Here is a 19,779-nt window from a genome sequence, read left to right as displayed (position 1 = left end):
TGGCTATCCATCACAGGGCATGGAGACGCATGGTGATTGATAATACATATTAGCATTGCCGTAGTCGGGTAACCATTTGAGATCTAGCCCAGCAGTGAGTTTTCTCTCATCCAGATTTCTTGACCCATTCAGACAATTTTACGCTGATTTGCGATAGGTCATCAGATAACTGATCGATAGAGTGATCGAGAAATAAATGTATGAATTTGAAATTCCAGCATAATTCTCTTGATGCACGACATCGGGTGGGGCATTTAGAAAGTTCTTCAGGAAATAGTTAACGATACACGAGCTTGTCCTGCAACTCCTTCTTGATTGTTGTGTGGCGAATACCTCTATAAGAATCTGTTTCAATTGGAGAATTAAAATAAATTTACACTTAAATTTGACAGTTCAATAATTATTTCCTTAGGAGAACTGTCAAGTTTCAGTGTCGAACTGTCAAATTTAAGTAAAAATTTATTTTAATTCCCCAATTGGAACAGATTCTAAGTTGTAGGAAGCCGACATGTTTTTACTCTTCATCTAAAACCATATTCCGAATCTTTTATTATTTTTTTGAAATGTGGAAATGTATACACATGCACACATGCCGATGTAACATTTTTTATGTATAAGATAAATAATATATGAGACCACAAACAACATGATTGTTGATCTCAGATTGTTAATTATTTCCATTTTGAATAACCTTCTCTTGTCTTCTAGTCAAATAAAACGTCGGAAATTCTACACCGTTACAATTCACTGCATATGGATGCCCAACTGAAGCAAACCGTGGGTCTCGGATAGCTGAATCTGTGAATGCACTGTAAATCATTTTTATAAATCTTTCAACAGGTGGAGATGTTCCTAATTCAGTTGATGCACCATCCGATCAAATTTACCGCCTGTGGAATGTTCACTCTCGACTATTCAGTGCTATTTTCGGTATGGAATCCTCGATGTCTCACTCAATTGCAAATGTTCTCAATTTCTTATTTCTTTCTTTCAGATCATCACGTCGGCCACCAGTTACCTGATCATTCTCATCCAGTTCGAGCTAGCCGATAACTGCAAGAAGGTTTGAAATAAGAAAGGCACCAACTTTGGGGGGATTTCAATCACTTAGTGTTTATTTCATCAATAGCTCTCAGATATACTTTTTCAAAGAGAAATAGTTAACAATAATTTATTCTTTGTTATACATTTGTTTCCGGCGTATGAAATATATAGACAATCAATTACTTTATCACGCTAGTTTACATAGCAGTTACAGAAACAATGTAATAGTTGTTAAAGTCAATCAACAGTCGTAAGCACTGGGGTATGGGATGCAACGCAGAAAAATTTACACAAAAAAGATATAAATTTTCATCTGTAAAAAACTGTCATATCTTATTTGAAAACTACAAATGTAAAGTTCGCAGAATACACAGTAACCGAAGATCTACGGAATGTTTTGATAAATTTTAGTCACGCATTTGTAGTTCAGTTCTCGCTAAGGATGATTGTTCAGCTTGGACGCAATGAATTGCATGTTTTCTACATTACGGGTGTTGACGGGAAAAATAAGTATGGGCCTAATGCGGATCGAGATCATAAATGCAAGCATAAAAAAGTGTGAATCGGCATTAAAAAAATGTCAACTTCTTTTCTGTTCAGCTCTAAATTCCGTTTTCGGATTGGTGTCCTGTGTTAAAAAAAGCCCTCATAATACCACAGAGTTTGCGTCAACTCTGAGTTTTGTTAAATGTTTGAGAAACATTACCAATGAACGTACTGCACCGACTATTACATATTATTTATGCTTTTTTTTTAACAAAGGAATACAGCATATTGTGGTTTGTTTCTTATTTTTTGTTGTTTTGTGTATGAATCGGGTGTCGTATTCGTTTGTTTTCGAATAAGATTTGCTTGAAGACCTTACAATTTAAATGACTCATTTGAGTTGCAAAATGTGCATAACACAACTGAACATAATACATTTTTATAGGTAGTTTTTTATAAGTTCTATCATTAATTTTTCTCTTAATAGGACGCAATAAGTGTAGTAATTTTTGTATGGTGACAAGGTAAGTTCTCCGTATCTGCAAAGAAATAATGCAAAAAGCGTGGGTATTTTGACTTCTTGTCTAATTTGATAATGTTTGAACAAAACTTTGGATATCTATGTTGTCTATGTAAGTTGCAAGAAATTGAGAAAACAACAATACAGTTACTCAAAGTTTTGCTCAAACAACATCATATTACCCACACTTTTTGCATCATTTCTTGGCAGAAACGGAGAAATGACCTTCTCATCACACAAATATTTAGCTCATTACTACAAATCTAGTACTTCACTGATTGTCTCCTATTGCAGGAAACTCCAGCTTTCCAGGAATTTCACTGAAGCCACAAGGTTTTGTCCAGTAAGTTTTCCACAATATTGTTAAAAGATCAAACATATTTCAAATCGGCGCAGATTTCTCCTAAAGTTGAGCTATCGGCTGCTCCATAGAAATCATTCAGAAATTTTGTTTGCGTTTCTCAAGTAGTGCGGCCTACTAGGTACTCAAAAGTACAAATTTTGCACGAATTCCATCAGAAATATGCAATGGTGAATTATCGCCATGAATTAGAATGAATGTTGAAGAGAATCTGCAATTCCACCCCTTCCTCTCTGTAGCCTGTTTTCCCATATCTATTACTTAGGAAAACTGAATTTAGAAATGAACAGAAATAGCATTCAATTGTGTTATTAATGTTTACAGATATATCACCTTGTTCTATGTCAATTATTCTACACATGAACTACGCTCGGTTCATTCTCGCTGAATACGGCCTGAACTTGTTTATTTGCAATGCTTCAAGAAGAGATATAAAAATCGGTTATGCTTAAAAGTTCTTTTCAGTGTTTTCGCAATAATGATGGATGCATACAGTTTTAATGAATACAGCGTCGTTCTCCAGATAGATCGAAAACCAATAAATAGCCTATCTAAAGAGCTCGCGTCTGAGTGTTTCTACACGAATTTGGGTCGTACAACAATATAGTACATATTAGTTGAATAAGATAATTATGATTCGAGAAGGAATGCGCGAATAAAAAAATCATCGCATATTTGATTGACCGAACTAGACACCGTTCTTAAGCTTCTTCAATCCGGAATACGTACTTTCGGCGTATTCTATGTACATTATAGACTCCAAAACGGTTATATCAGCAGTTTGCTTGATATGTCCTGCATTTGATCTGCAACTACACACGGGCTCAGCTCTAGTAGAGAATCAAGTATATTTATGTACAAAAACAAAGAAAACTTTTGCTATCAATAAAGAGAAAAAAAAAACAAACATTTCAACATTGGTCATTTTTGACTTAGAACGAGCTCCGCTATCCGAAATTAACTTGAAGGTTTACTACGTTGCTATACCGCGCTTTCTAGAATATGCATGATGAATGGTTCCTAACGTTTGGGAAAGAAGGATGAATGTTTCGTCGCATTCTCACTGACTGTGTGCTCTTACAAGGCTAGGTAGTATCGTTCCTAAAGTTATAGATTACTTTTGCCCTATCCGCGCTTACCACTCGCCATCAGCGCGACAAGAACAGTACAAGAAGAACAATGGAGAAATCTACGAAATTCTTGCGTTGGCGTCGGCCAGGTTGATCGAGAGACGCAGCGTATTTGTCAGCTTTCTACTATTGTTTTCGTCGTCCGTGCAGATTGAATTCGTTGCGTTCAGTTCGTCTCAGGCAATCTCCTTGGCCACCGGCACAATCGCTTCCCAGTATTTCATTTGCTAAAAAAAAAAAAACGAAAAAAGGTTCAGTATGAAATGGATATAAAATATCGAAACTCAGCTAATTCTGCATTGTGTCTCAACTCACCTGCTGCTGATGCGCCGCTTGGTCTTCCAGATACTTGATGATGGTGGATTTGAAATCACGTGCACGCGCCAATTCGAAACGTTCCATCTCCTTTTTAATCTCACTGGAAATGTTGTCAAACTCCTTCTGGCAGCGTTGGACTTTTCCTTCCCACTGAAAAAACGGACGGTTTAATTCAACACGAAACATATAACACAATTTTTCTCTTTTAGCATACCTCTTCCACTTCCTTCTGCGCAAAGTCCAACTTGTCCCTCCGTTCCTGCAGTTCCAGCTTGGCCTTGTTCTCGCGTTTCTTCGTCAGCTGCATCTGCGCGTGCTGCCAGTTCTGGAACACTTTCACCCGCTCGTGAAAGACGTCCTTGATGGCCCCGAACAGTCCAATGTAGTCCTTGATGGTTTCGCACAGAATGTACAAATCGCCATTGGCTTGTTCCGACCGGAGCAGTTCCACTTTCTCCTCAACGTCAGCCAGCTGAGACAAGGCTTGTGAAAGTCCCGTATGTTCCTCGCAGGTACTCAACAGGGCGGCCGATTTGGCTACACCTCCCGTCAGGGTCGCCAGCTCCCGCCGATGGGTGACCAGCGCTTTGATTGCCGAGTGCAGCTTTTGCATGTGTGCATCAATATTTTCTACTTCGTTGATTTTATCGTTGAACCACGGATCGGTTTCATCCATTTTGTAGGTAATCTTATTGACCGTTTCACCAACCTTGTTGAACAGGCGCATAACGCCGGCTCCACTCAACGCTGCTGTATTGACCGCACGGGGCAGCTCCTGGTCACTTTCCAGGAAGTTTACGAAGTCGGTATCCTGACACAGGAACGGATGCTGCGCCACTCGATTCAAGAACCGCTCCAAAGAAGCACGGCGGTTTTCAACCCATTCCAGATTGATTCCGGTGCCCGGATCACTATGCGGCTGGCTCCCCATTTTCACCTTCGTGGTGCCGATGATATTCTTTTCCGGAGCCGGTGGAATGATACGACCCAGCCGCAGATATTTGCTAACTAGTAAATCATGCAAACCCAGAAAATCACTGAAGCGACGCATCGTGAAGAATTGGCGCTTCTTGAACTTCAGTATGTTGGTTTTGGTTGAAACTCTACGAGAAAAGAGTGTATGAATAGACACAGAGAGAATTTCAATCAAAGATAGTAACTTACTTGTAGGCAAGGTAGGATCCCATACCATCGCCAACTTTTTGCGGATCAGAAACTGAGATTTCAATGAATGCATCGCCAGCCTCGTCGGTTGGAACGTCCTCCAGCACGGGTGAGAGCGGTTCCTGCAATGCAGAAAAAAATATTGGCAATATTAAAAAAAAGTCTGGTGGTTACGTACCAATAGTACCGTAAACCGGGGTCAAATTGATCTTCGGCTCGAAATTGATCAGACGTGTTTCCGTTAGAAAGAGCACATTTTTAATAGTTTCCTATTAAGTATCACCAAGAAACTCAAGATTTTTTTTCAGAAATCTTGCCATGATTCAATGTTTTTCAAGCCTCAGACTCAGACATTACTATATAAATTCCGTCCAAAATTTAAATTCTATCCAAAATTTTAGTCAAAAATTAATCTCGGGGTTAAGACAGAAATAACTTTAAGAGATTGACTAATAAATTCTGTAGAGGAACTTCTCTGTTTTCATAAATTGAGCGTTAATTGCAGTACATAGATAAGTTGCACTCCAAGATAGGGACTTCTTCTTCTTCTCTTCTCTGTGGCTCTATGTTCCCACTGGAAATTGGCCTGCCACTCTTCAACTTAGTGTTCTTTGAGCATTTCCACAGTTATTAATTGATGGGCTTTCTTTGCCTGCCATTGCATGAATTTGTATATTGTGAGGCTAGGGACTATTAACATTGTTTTTTCTCATTCACAAAATTCTATAACAGCAATTTAAAAATATTCTTTATTTCTTCTGATTATTGTTGAGCTCCATATCAAAATATTAAATGTACCGTAAAATGGGGGCGACGGAAAAAAATTCGACCCCATTAAATCATGGAATCCATCTACTTCTTAAAATTTTCAGGAAAAGCTGTCCGATCATTGTCTTGCTGCCTGTTACGCATATAGATTACAAAATTTGATGATTTTTTGGAGAAATTGAAGACATTTAACTAGATGTGCGATTTTTTTCAGAAATATGAAAATGGGGTGTTAAGGAACTGAAGAGGATAAATGTAAAAGTTCTTATATTTCAAAGAGAGATAAAAATTGATTAATTGTAAACAGTGACTAATTCTTGAAAATCGCCGGAAAAAATCATTTTATAGTCCTGATGGTACAGGGACAGTTTCATTGTCATTTACCTTTGTAAATGAGTTTTTTTTGTTAAAGCCTCAAAATCTGAAAAAAATGACCGTCAATTGTACCTGAGTGCCTTCAATTTTTAACAAACACATTATTCACAGGTACTATTTAGAGTAATGAAATTGAATAGTTCAGACTGATGAACAGGTTGTAAGCTAAGGATGTGTACAGACAGTTTTTTTGTTCATTCAATATCTCAATAATATTGAAAGGATTTATATGCAAGCAATAAGCATCATTAGATGGCCCAGGGTGTGTTACCAATGTGTTACTAATGCTTATAATTTTACTCTGGAGCATCGCTGATAGGTCGTATTTTAGATGTTAAGATATTTTAGCAGCAATGTTTGATGAGCAAGGTTGAGCAAAAAGCTCTTGCAAGAAGTTTGATATATCATTTTTGTCGTTGTGATATGCCATTTATATTTCCTATTTGTTTGTGGTTTTCGTTAAAAACTATAAGTTTTTGAATGATTTACTAATTGCCATGCGTCTTCTTCATAAATACTTGCTTTAGCGAGAGTTAGTGACAGTCTGGTTTACATAATATATGGAACAAGTGAAAATATTCCACATTTTCAAAAACCTTTCGATGTCACGTTTTAGCGCCATTCTTTGATAGTATTTAAATGAGAAAACAGATGGGAAATGTATTTTGAAGAATACGCCTTCGTTAAAGCATAACACCCGAAGAACACAAACTTCTGTAAAGAGGGGACTACTGAGTATAAACCAATTTTCTAATTATATGTATCAATCTAACACTAGTTTTTAAAGATCTAGGGTCTTGTATTTGGGCAGGTGTACCTATTTTGGGCATTAACTAAGTCAATTTCAAACTGATTGATTTGAGTTTTTGTATAGAGTTAGATATAGCGGCAAGTGCCCAAAAAAGGTACATCTGCCCAAATGGTACAAGACCCTATATTGTATTAGTTGAATCTATCATCCATAGCAACTGTTGGGTTCGAAAACCAGCTTAGTACAGGTCGGACTCGATTATCCGGGTGACTCCAAAATTATTTCACCCCGGATAATCGAATCACCCGGATAATCGAGCCACGCTTTTTTTCTTTTATTTTTGATGTTCTTCAATCAAAAACTGTTCGTTAAACATAGAAGCTGACATACATAACGTTGTAGTACCTAAACTCAACGTCTAGTATTATTACAACCATGTTTTTTAAAAATGAAATTTTAGCTGAAAAATGTGAAAAAATAAAAACAATTTTTAAATAGGCTAAATCCTACTTACAGGTGTTGTATTTAATGTTTATCACATTTGTTGACATATTGTAATCTAAAAATTTGTAAACAAAGCAAAAACATACTTTTCCCCGGATAATCGAGCCATTTTTCCCGGATAATCGAGCCCCGGATAATCGGGCCCCCGGTTAATTGAACCCCCGGATAATCGAGTCCGACCTGTAATATTAAATATTTTACCCTAGTTTCGTTTGAAATTAGTTGTAGAACACCTTACGGTTACTCAGATATTGTTCCTAATAATATTTCTGACCTTACAAATGAATGTTTCAATAGTAGTGAAATTGAGAAAAAGCAATGCCATTCTATTTTTGATGTTAGTTTCCAGTTGAAAACTTTTTTATGAGTGGTGATCCTTATAATACGACTTAATTTCCAATACACATTTTAAGCGAATTTGGATTTAGTAAACCATTGTTTACACGATTTGGCGATATTCAAGGTAGAATGTGAAGATGAATCCCTTAAAACCCCATTAGTTCTTAACACCCCATTTTACGGTACATAAATTCATTTGAAAACCATTTCCGCAAAAACCGCGCCATAATTAGCAAAAAAAAACGCGCGAAATCCGCGCGAAACACAAAACCACGAAAAACACAATTGGTTATGTTAAGCTTAACAAACTTATGAAGATAGGATGACAGGTATTTTTAAATTCATCAGGAAATTTCTACTAAGTGCAATGGGTATTAGAGTGGGTCAACGTTGTATGGAGAAACTTTAAATTTGATCGTATCAACCCGGAACAAAGTTTTTTCAATCTATATTAGCGTCCAAAACAACTGTGCAAAATTTGGGAGCGATTGATTTCGTCCCCGTATTCCGCATTGCGATTGAAATTTGTATCGAAGTTAGTATGGGAAAACGTACTTTTTTGCATTTTTCTCATAAGTTGAATTCTTTTGTCCAATACCATGTAACTAATGACGTCAAAGTATAGCCTAGGATATGCCGAAAAATTTTGCTGAAAACCGCAAAGTGATCTGACGCTTGTGAAAAAAGTTATTCGCCTGGTAAGTTAGGCCAAAAATTGAGATTTTATTATTGATGTTATTCTTTTACATGTTAAATGTTAAGCACCACTGGGCAATCTGTACGTTATAACTTTTTTCACAAGTGTCGGATCACTTTGTGGTCTTCGGCAAAGTTTTTCGGCATATCCTAGCCTATACATTACCGTTATTGGTTAGGTTGTTTTAGACGAAAAATTTCAATTTATGAGATAAATGCAAAAAAGCACGTTTCCCATACTAAATCCCATACAAATTTCAATCGCAATGCGGAATACGGGGAAGCAACCAATCGCTCCCAAATTTTGCACAGTTACTTTGGACGCTAAAATGAATCGTAAAAGCTTTGTTTCGAAAAATCGTCTTTGTTGACCCAGTCTTGGGTATATGCTGTGGATTTACCATTATTATATTATATATTGTATGTTTCGCTTAGGCTAGGTATGGCCTAATCATAACTGTGAATCATTGTTTCTCTAAACATTTGAGCTTTACGAGCCGCAGCGATAAAAGAAATCAATAGTGACTAATTTGGTACATCCGTTTACTGGTTTCGCCAACAAAAAAAACCATCAATAACCCCCAAAAGCAAATGACAAATGGTGCAACAAAGAGTAAATCACGAATTACAAAAAGGTAAATGCCTTGCATTGCTGTTATTAAATATCTATACAAAATATATGTATAAAAATACAAGTTCTTTTGAACTGCTCATGATATGAATAATTAAAATTAAATAAATTTTGAAACTAGCATCCCAAGGATATTGAAAATAAATTGGGCTTTTTTTTCGAAAATCCCGTGAATTAAACGCCCATTGCTGTGAAATCCTTATCTTACAGCAAGTCTGATAAGCGATTTAAAAACAACTCCAGGCATCACCAATATTAGTTGAATTAAGGCCCCTTTCTATACTGCCACATAAATACAGTCTCTTTATGGGGAGACAAAGTTGGAGAAAGCATGAATCATCATTGTTGGCCTCGGTTAAGGGTTTAGAAGAGGAACGCAAGAAGACTCCGAAAGGAGCGGCTTGAACATCTATTACAACTTTCACACTTTCAAGGCCACAGTATCAAGTAGGTCTATAGGTACCTAATTAATTCAATTTATCCTAAATGAGCCAAATCGACATGGTCGCCACCTCTCCGCCAATTGATTGATAAACAATCAGGCGCCTCTGGCAGGAGAGGCAGGCATATCACAAAAATGAAAAACAATCACCAATCTCCATACATACAACGCTTGGCCCGATAATTGAATCAAATCAAAAACAAATTCAAACCTGAATAGCCGACTCGAAGATGTCGTTCTCGTTCTCGTCGTCCGGCGATGTGATGTCCACATTATCGAACAGCGGAGGCGGCTGCTGGCCCGTTTCTTGCTGCTGTTCTTCGCTGGTTCCGTTGTTCTCCATGACGACACCCTCCGCTTTCTAATCTCCCAAAGGTTCGAACCAGCGAATTCTTCGGCACGGAACTGTGATGGCGTGGAAAAACTGTTCCCTGATAGAATTACTGCTTATCCCGCGACGAGTAGGGATACGCCTTGCGCTGGAGAAGCAACTGTGACCAAGATACTTGTCACCCAATTAACAGCAAATCCGGAGCGAAATTCACAGCACGCAGCTAACTACACACTACCTATACTCCACTACAGCGAGAGTGCACTTATCTTTTGTTCCCGTCGTGGCGTTTTATTCTTTTCTTGTGCCGCGATGATAGCGTTTTGTTCCGTCGTAAGTTTTGACTGCGAGCGAACGAACGAACGCGATCACAAAAATTCTGATGCACCCTTCGTCAGCAAAATAGCAACTCGAACTGTCAAGCCGAGATGGAAATGGAAAGAAAAAAGAGAAAGCGGAGGAAACTGTCAAATGAAATTGACATTTGGAGCGGTTTATTTTTAGTACAAAATGTTGTCGAAGCGTTGGATGTTGTCGCTGCACAGTGGTTGGATGGCGGTCAAAATCTTAAAAATAAAAAAAAAATGTGGCTTCTTGTAAAAGTACGAAAATAAGACTATTTCATACAGTAGACCCAGAAAAGTAGAGTTTTTTTTTCCGGAAAATATGTTAACATTTTGAAAGATGACAGTTTTAGTACATGCAGTTGAAAATCGGAATTTTTGACACGCGGTTTCTCCTAAACCGTGTCGGACGTACGTCGGGTACAGTGCGCTGGATAGAGGGCCAGGTTTCACGTTTAGATTTTGAGAAAATTCGATAGTGGGGTGTGGGGTCTCCAGTTAGCCTAGTGGTTAAGGCTATGGATCGCCAATCCAGAGACAGTGGGTTCGATTCCCGTTCCGGTCAGGAAAACTTAATCGACTCCCTAAGCATAGTGTATCCGAGGGGCGATTCACTTATGTATTTTCGACGCAACCTGATGTATTGAAAAGCGAATTTGCGTATTTTTTGTGAATTTTTAGGCATTTTTTGTAATAGTGTAATATTTTGCACTTTTTGAATTATTTTGTATTGAAGTGCATTTTGTGATTTCAAACCGATTTAAAATGCATTTTTTCGAATAAACGCATTTTTTCATATTTTTCCAATTCCGCATGTTTTGTTGTGATTCATTGTTTGTAAACGAGAAAGAAATTCCCCGTAGTACTCGCACAAACAATTTCGTGTGATGTTTCTCTTTTTGTAGCCTGTCTGTAGAGATTATTAACAATATTATTGGTAATCTGTGTGAGACTGAATCCGGCATTATAAATCTCACAAAAATCCTTCTCTGACCGAGAGAGTTCGTGCAAAAAAGAGCTCAGCGAATCCTCGCTCCAGAACTCATATCCCCATCAACCATCGCCGCTCCGGAACTCCAAATCCAGAAGCCTGCCTCAAAATTTGTGGAGGAATTTGACAAGGAACTGGAAAGATGGAATACTTTTTTGTCTATCCGACCGAAATCATTTCCAGTTTGGATTGAACTGTGTAAAGGAGTTTAAGAAGGATCGACTGCGAAGTGACCATGCCATTTCGATCATCGGGTATGAGCAGGGGTATGAGTCAATCTACCGTGCAAGCATGCAGGACTTGGCCAGCTGGAAAGCGCTCTGTTGTAGGGTTACCAGACGTACTCTTTTAAGAGTACATGTACTCTTTTTCAGCCAAAAATTAGGCGTACTATTCTTTTTGTAAAATTGCTCCAATTGTACTCTTTTTTGCAAGCATACATTTTCCTGATAAAATATTTCAGAAAAATTATCGACTGAATTGACTTTTTCTACTAACAGGTGGTGCTGTAATCATCTGCCAATGGTCTCCACTCAGAAATAAATAAAGTCATTAATGAATATTTTCTATGCAAAATTGCGGTTTGACTGGGTTCATGCATTAACTGACTAAATATGAATTAGTCAAGCAAGACTTTATACCATTTAGTTTTCAGAATGCATATTTTTTTGCATTTTTTTGAAAAAGTTGATCCTTGTAATATTTTATAAATTTTATGCATTTTATGTATAAATTTAAGTAAAATTCCGCTTCTCTTTAAGAGTTTCATTTCAATATATTAAATTGGTGAATCAGCAGCTAAATTTCAACATGAGGCGTTTCAAGCTGATAAATTTATTTTATAAATAAATTGAATCATTTTCGCAAAGTTCAATATTTAAACATTCAATGGTTCTGCTGAGAATCCTTCACTTCCTATAACCTGCTGAGCTCCAACGATGAGTATCCTAGCCCACAAATAATATTCCATGTCCGAATGTCCATATTCTGATGCATTAACAGGAACCTGTTCACGATGTCAATCTGATGCTCTGCAAAGGATATGGTGTAATTAAATATGGGATAAGGATAATCTTCGTGGTCACATAAAATGAAGGGGCCGATTTGGTTCACTCACCACGCCATTTTTCTGAAATCGCTTCTCGCAGATATGATAGGACTGCACTGCATCCCTTCTCGAGTTGTACTAATAGTTTTACAAATATTACTAAATAAATAAACAAACTCGAAAAAAAAAATAACGAAAACCGAAAGTACAGAAATAGAATTTTTGACTGCTGCTTTTCTTGTAACTTTCTGCCGTACAGGTGTCTAAAAGTTACACATTCTCTCGCTTAAATTAATTAATGCATTCTCATTATGAAATATATGCACTAAGAGTCTATTTCTTAGAAATCTTAATGCATAATTGCGATTTAGTTATGAAATGAATGAAAAATAGCCATTTAATGAATATCCTTATTTCTGAGTGTCCATTTCGTTGTATGTGAAAACACGAAGTGACCTATATTGTTAATATAGCAAATTTACTTTAGGTGTCATTGTTTACAAGTTTCCTAATATCAACGATCTTAAAAAGTACACGACTTCTAAAATTTAGTATAAAAGTAAAGTTTTTTCAAATTATATTAAATAATTTTAAAGCAATTCTTGTGATTACTTGAAATGCAACTTTTAATTGCATTAACAATTACCACTTGAAAAAAATAAAATCACTTTGGATTACCGTACTCTTTTGTACTCTATTATCAGGATTCTAAAATGTACTCTTTTCACGTGTGCCAAATATGGTATCCCTACTCTGTTGGTTGACAAGGCGATTAAGACTTCCCCTTCCTGCGGAGTGCTGCAGTACGGAACAAGCCTCCTAGTGCAAGCATTCCGTTTCTGACGAACATGGGGTGATCAACCCGACAAAGTGGAAGCCCGGATCTATGGCCTAGGCTGCGAACCAGCAGCAATCAATGCAATTCTTCAACGCTACACGTTAGCTATAATGTATCCATAATTTGATCAAAAGTTTATTAAATGCAATATAGGCTCTTTTATGTTTCAATCTTGGTTTCAATTCAACATCCTTGAGCAAAAGTCAGTATGTTCCAGGGTGTTCAAAACTAAATAAAATAAATTCACTACTCTGTGAAACCTAACACAAATCAAGACATCACATTCAATTCAACTTCCTTTGCTGATCTCAAATTCCTGCTACTTCATGGTATCCAGTAAAAAAAAATAATCGGTTTTTCTCCAGTATCTCATTTTTGGCATCTGCATCTTCCGAAATTGAATCAACTTTCGAAAGGGAAATAGTATTTTTGATCTAGTAATAGTATGTGCACAATGGTAATAAACTCTCGATTAAACTTATAAACTCCAGAGTCTGAATTCAGAACGTAGTTTGATGCCGGATTCCTGACTCAGCATAACGATGTAATGGGTTCCAACGGAATTAATTTCCTTCCAGATAAATAAAATGCCATAATAAACAGCATAAAAATTAAACCAACTTTCGTCTTATCTTAATAAAAGTTCATTGTGTTGACTTTCTTCATATAAAATTTCAAATTGCTACAGAAGAACTCTGTTGGCTCTGTGAGAGCGTATTAAACCCCGGTAAATCCTAATATTTTATTCAATAAATGGGATTTGTACTAAATAGTGGAAATCTTATAAAAAGGTGGTGGAAAACTTTTTTTAGAACAATTTTGGTATTTAAAACATTCAGGACTGTTGCGAAAATTCGCTTAGAGAAGGCTATATATTATTTGATCATAGTAGCCATGAATTTTCTGTCAACGTAGATTTGAATGCAATTAAATCGTAGTAAGGACATTTTTTATTATGGCCATATCTCCTCAGTAGATGATCGTGGACGAACATACTAACCCTTATTTGAAAGCTCTATAGATGTACTTTCTGATAAGGGTATCCTCAGCTGCACCTTTTTGCCCCTAAGAAAGATATTTATCTCTAAAAGTGGACGAAAAAAATCATAAATTCATCTATAACTCGTCTCATTTAATTCTTACAGCTTTGATGTCTTCGGCAAAGTTGCGTATTTTATTGATGCATACAACTTTGCAGAACATTATATGGGTCTAAAAATTCAACAAATGTATGTTTTACTTAAAAAACTTGTTTTTGGGGTTAACTTTCAAACACAGGCCTCTATCTCCATTGGAGTGAAAATTACAACATTGACGTCTTCAGGAAAGTTGTTTGTAATCAAAAATGCTACAACTTTGCCGAAGACGTCAACCCTCTATCTCAACAATTTAAAAAAAATAATTTTGTATCTCACTTTTAGGGGGATTGATCCGAAAACTGTAACTGTCAAAAGATGGCGCTGGTCATTCCCGTCAACTTTGCCGAAGACACCATTACTCTATCTCGTCAATCCTTCGAGCTATTAATTAAGAGCGTGAAAATGGGAAAATAAACCATTGTGCAACGGTTAGAAACGCGATAAAACCGATTTAATTATTAGCGATCAAAATACACGTCAGCACATTTGCTTTATTCAAGATGGAGTTAGTCGTACAGTCAATGTGAATAGAGTGGTGTTAGTGGAATGACAGATGGTCATGATATAAACGAGGGGCGCATCAATGTGGATGCATGGATTGCAGAGATTGTAATTCTCAACACGCCCGCTCAAGAGCTGCAATCTAGAACTCCGATGCTCGACCGCAGCTTCAGGAACGCCGGTGCAGGAAGACCTTTGGTAAGCATGTCCGCCTGCTGTTCCGCTGATGGTACATATTCGATTTTGATACTTCCGTTCTGTACCAGATCCCGCACGTAGAAGTACTTAACGTCGATGTGCTTAAGCCTTCCAGTATCCTTGGGATTGGACACTATCTTCATTGTAGATTGGTTATCCTCTCTAAACAGTACAGGGTTGTCCGAGCTACGTCCAAGTTCCTTCAGCACTCGTACCAACCACTGGCTATGGCACGCTGCAGCACACAGAGCAACGAGTTCGGCATCCGTAGACGAGAGCGATACGGTGGGTTGCTTCCTCGCGAACCAGCATACAGTTGCGCCGAAGACCTTGAATACCGCTCCGGAAATAGAGCGACGATCCGTAATATCGTTTCCCCAGTCCGCGTCCGAGAAAACTTCTAGCAACTGTCCTTCGTTATCCGCTCGGTACACAAGTCCAACGTCCAAGGTTCCCTTAATGTACCTTAACACTCTTCGCAAGTGAATCCAGTGTTCTTCGTTGAAGCATGTTTGAAACTGACTAAAGTAGTTTGCCGCTGCAGCCAGATCCGGCCTCGATGTCATCGAAACGTACATGATACAGCCCACGAGCTCACGGTAGGGCTTATCAATTCGCTTGGCTTCATCGCCTTTTTCGAGTCGCAGCCTGTGCTCCATTGGCGTGGAGACAGGACGACAGTCCTCCATGCCGAAACGAGTCAGCAGACTCTCCAAATAGCTTCTCTGACTTATGCGCATAACCTTCTTCTCAATGTCGCGTTCTATCTTCATCCCGAGGAAACACTTGACCGGACCCACGTCGGTCATCTCGAATTCCCTGGACAATGCTTGCAGTAGAACATCGTCGACATACAATATCAGGATCACTTGATTCTTCCCTGTTCCTCGGATGTACAGGCAAAGGTCGTTTGCACTGCGCTTGAAGCCTAACTTCTCCATGAATGAATGGAACCGATCGTTCCATGTTCTGGACGCCTGTTTAAGGCCATAAATAGACTTGTGGAGACGACACACAAGACCATCCTTACGGCTGCATCCCTCAGGCTGTTGCATGTAAAGTTCCTCTGACAACGTTCCGTTAAGGAACGCCGTCTTGACATCCATCTGATGTACGGCCATTCCCTCCTTGTTCGCCAACGCCAAAACAGCACGCAACGTATCCAGTCGGGCCACCGGCGAGTATGTCTCCTCATAATCGAATCCACGTCGTTGGCTGAAGCCTCTTGCCACGAGCCGAGCCTTGTAGCGCGGTGGCTGTCCATCTTCCGCTCGTTTGATCTTAAAGATCCATTTGCAAGAAATCGCGTTCCGACCCGCCGGCAGCTTGACCAGACTCCACGTTTTGTTTTTCACCTGTGAATCGATCTCGTCCTGCATGGCATGCTGCCATTGCGGCCAGTCGTCTCTCTTCCGCATTTCAGCCACCGATTCCGGCAAGTCTTCCACATATCCCAATGCGTTCAGTGCGAAACTGGCATAATCCACCTCATAATCCTTGTGCCAGGTAGGCTTACTACGATTACGAGTTGGCCTTCCGTTGGGAACAACCACAGGTTGCTCGGCCTCTTCACTTTCTTCGCCATCACTTCCGGTTGCATAGTTTTCTTCGGGCTCACTGCCAGCATCACTCACTAAATCTTCACCGTCGTTTTCCTCAAAGTCATTGTCTATCGGACGGACTCGGATCACTGACACTTCACTTTTCGGCTTCTTCTTTGTACCGCTTCCAGCCTCGAACGATTCCACGAAATCGACGTCTCGAGCAGCTACTATCGTGTTGGTCTCCGGATTCCAAACACGATATCCGTTCGGCGAATATCCGACCAGCACACCCTTCCATGCTTTGGCGTCCAGCTTCCTGCGCCGTTCTGCCGGCACATGTACAAATACGGTGGACCCAAATACGCGAAGTCGAGAGACATCCGGCTTCTTGCCCTCCCAACGTTCCGAAGGAGTAACGTCTTCGTCGATTGCACCCGTTGGACACCTGTTTACAAGGAATGCGGCGGTCTGCACAGCCTGTACCCAGAACGACTTGTCGATCTTCGAATCCTCCAACATCGCTCTAGCTCGCTCGACAACGGTACGGTTCATCCTCTCACTAGTACCGTTCTGCTCCGGCGTATAGGGAACCGTCCAATCGATTTGGATTCCCTTCTCACGGCAGAAAGATTCGAACGCTTTGTTCCGGTATTCCCCCCCATTATCACACTTGAGACGGGAAATCCGAACCCCAAACTTCGCGGTTACCAAAGCCTCGTAGTATTGGAACCACTCAAGAACTTCGCTCTTCGACTTCATCGGGAAAATCATAACGAAATGCGACCAATCGTCTATGAACGTTACAAAATACTGTTCACCGCCGCGACCGATCGGTGTTACGGGGCCGCACACGTCGGAATGGATGACCTCCAACACTCGCGACGAACGCTTGCCTTCGCGCACGGAAAAAGGCTTTCGGGTTTGTTTACCCACTACGCAAGGTTCACAAATGATTTCACTTCGGTCCAGGTTTTTACCGGGCGACATCCCAACGACCATTCCCTTACCGATCAGCTGTTCCAGTTGGTGCATGTTCAGATGCCCGAATCTACGATGCCACAGTTCAAGTTCTTTCGTAATTCGTCCGCACGTCAACATCGACTTCCCAGCACAGTCACCGATCGAATAAAAGTCTAGTTCGTACAACTTGCCGTTACGTACACCGGTTGCCACTACCCTCGAACCCTCGAAAATCTTCACTTTACCATCTCCGAAAAGCACTTTCATTCCCTTTCGCTCAACGTTCAGTACAGAGAATAGATTGAATCGCAAAGAAGGCACATATAATACATTATCAATAGTACATGGAACGGACTCACCATCTACGACGGATACCAGTCGTACAGTCCCGGAATGACGCGCCACGATCGATTCACCGTCCTTGGCTACGGCAATCTCGATCGGCGTCTCGAGTGGTCGCAATTCGTCGAACAGATCCGCATCCTTCACAAGATGATCTGAGGAACCGGAATCTATAAACCACTGCACTCGTTGTCGATCCGGAATAGTGTCCCCGTTGTTCAACACCAGGAACGAAACACCTTTTCCGTCTGCCATGTTCGCCTTCGATCGATTCTTCTCTTTTTCGTTCACTTTTTGCTGTTTCTTCGGGCACTCGGACAGTTTGTGTCCTTCTTGCTGACAGCCATAACACTTCAGGGGTTTCTTCTTGTTTCCCTTCTTCTTTTGTCCAGCGAACGCTGCACCATCCGAACGCGACGACGAAACCGATTCCGCACTAACACCCTTTTGTTTAATTTCTTCGTCCAGAAGACGGCACTTCACAAATTCTAACGACAATGCATCTTCCGGCATCGTTTCCAACGCCGTCACCACCGTGGAGAAACTCGGACCGAGCGTGATCAGCAGATGGCATATCACGTCAACATCATCGATCACCGCGCCCGTGTTTCGATACTCGCGCACTAGACGGTCGAACTGGAGAAAATGGTCCTGCAGAGAACCAGACTGGAACCGCAACGAAAGCATTTTCCTTTTCAGGTGCATTCTGCTGGCGATACTTTTTCGCTCGAACACACGAACCAAAGCGTCCCAAATTTGCTTCGGGGTGTTTTTCTCCTGCACGTACTCCAGTTGCGTATCGTGTATGCGAGAAATCAAAAGAGATTTACACTTTCTGTCTTTCTTCGCTCGCTTCTCACGTTTCACTTGCTTCTCGCGTTTCACGTCAACACTATCGCCCGCTTCATCCAACAGCTCTGGTACTTCCCCCGCCTCCGTTTCCACACACTCAAGCAGCTCGTGCTCCTCGAGCAGAACCCGCATGCGGAATTTCCATGCGGTGAAATTTCCCCCGTCGAAAAGCGGCAACAGAAAACGCTCGTTCTTGTCCTCCTCTGCCATTATCCACTTCACTTTTATCACTCCGCGACACTGGGCCAATAACCTAAAGTGATACGGCCAGAGGAATTTCGGAACAACGGTTAGAAACGCGATAAAACCGATTTAATTATTAGCGATCAAAATACACGTCAGCACATTTGCTTTATTCAAGATGGAGTTAGTCGTACAGTCAATGTGAATAGAGTGGTGTTAGTGGAATGACAGATGGTCATGATATAAACGAGGGGCGCATCAATGTGGATGCATGGATTGCAGAGATTGTAATTCTCAACACGAAGAAGAAGAAGTGTGGGATAACTTCGGGTTTCAATCGCGACGACAATATTTTAGTACATTTTTTTCAAACCTATAGCTGTGCCTATAGTCCATTTTACGAGCCGTTTTTATGAATGAAATTTTGACAGGAGGTAGCGTCCAAACCCGTGAAAATCAATGTCATCATAAACATTGTTGTCACTTCGTAAAATCACAGAGAACAGACATCCAAGTCCAGTTCCGAAACTGTGTAAGGAATTTAACGACCATTTGAAATCGGCAACACAAGTGGCAATAGCGTGGCGCTGCAATCGGTTAATTTTCCATACTAATTTAATTCACCACTTGAAATGTTTCAATTCACCACTGACTGTGGCAATATGGTGTTTGGTGGCGTTAGTGTTGTCATCGTGTATTGGTTTGCAACCTTACTCAAGTAAAGATTCAAATCCTTACACAACTTTCTGAATTAAATTTGTTCTAGCCTGGATGTCTGTTCTCTGTGGTAAAATGGCTCATTGTTTTTAGAAGTCATTACACCGAGCATTACACAGAAAAACAGACGTAACACTATGTTGGTTGAACCAAGGGTTGAACTGGTTCGAAGTTCTGCTCGTAGGACTAGGACTTACTGTACTAGGACTAGGAAACTAATGCCGTTTTTATTTTTGATCCAGTTCCAACCCGGAATGGAACT

At 39.9% G+C, this 19,779-nt stretch overlaps 2 protein-coding genes across 3 annotated transcripts in view; one reads left to right on the top strand and one right to left on the bottom strand.

Annotated features, from left to right (window-relative positions):
* The window catches only part of LOC115254981 (RING finger and CHY zinc finger domain-containing protein 1), a 102,523-nt gene extending 100,726 nt beyond the window's left edge, over nt 1-1,797 (top strand). Inside the window, exons 6-8 of one of the 2 annotated variants that reach the window (XM_029852675.2) lie at nt 709-777; nt 841-930; nt 995-1,797. In XM_029852675.2, coding sequence (XP_029708535.1) covers nt 709-777; nt 841-930; nt 995-1,069 — 234 coding nt within the window. In that variant the 3' untranslated portion in view covers nt 1,070-1,797. Of the gene's footprint in view, nt 1-708; nt 778-840 lie in introns of both variants that reach the window. The other variant, XM_062850085.1, reaches the window with a different exon arrangement.
* LOC115254988 (sorting nexin-2) lies at nt 1,088-10,280 on the bottom strand. Its single transcript, XM_029852678.2, has 5 exons — nt 9,741-10,280; nt 5,024-5,145; nt 4,074-4,962; nt 3,857-4,009; nt 1,088-3,768 (listed from the first exon to the last, which is right to left on the bottom strand). Exons 1-5 carry the CDS (start codon nt 9,870-9,872, stop codon nt 3,718-3,720), a joined length of 1,347 nt encoding a protein of 448 aa, XP_029708538.1. The 5' UTR covers nt 9,873-10,280; the 3' UTR covers nt 1,088-3,717.
* Nucleotides 10,281-19,779: the final 9,499 nt, after the last annotated feature.

This window comes from Aedes albopictus, chromosome 2, assembly GCF_035046485.1.
Source record: "Aedes albopictus strain Foshan chromosome 2, AalbF5, whole genome shotgun sequence".
Taxonomy (NCBI): domain Eukaryota; kingdom Metazoa; phylum Arthropoda; class Insecta; order Diptera; family Culicidae; genus Aedes; species Aedes albopictus.
This window is presented reverse-complemented; position numbering and strand designations above follow the sequence as displayed.

Coding starts and splice junctions, on each gene's coding strand:
- LOC115254988 (XM_029852678.2), bottom strand. CDS start 9,872: ATGGAGAACAACGGAACCAGCGAAGAACAGCAGCAAGAAACGGGCCAG. Junction 4,010..4,073: donor CGCAGAAGGAAGTGGAAGAG/GTATGCTAAAAG, acceptor CCGTTTTTTCAG/TGGGAAGGAAAAGTCCAACG. Junction 3,769..3,856: donor AAGCGGCGCATCAGCAGCAG/GTGAGTTGAGAC, acceptor TTTTTTTTTTAG/CAAATGAAATACTGGGAAGC.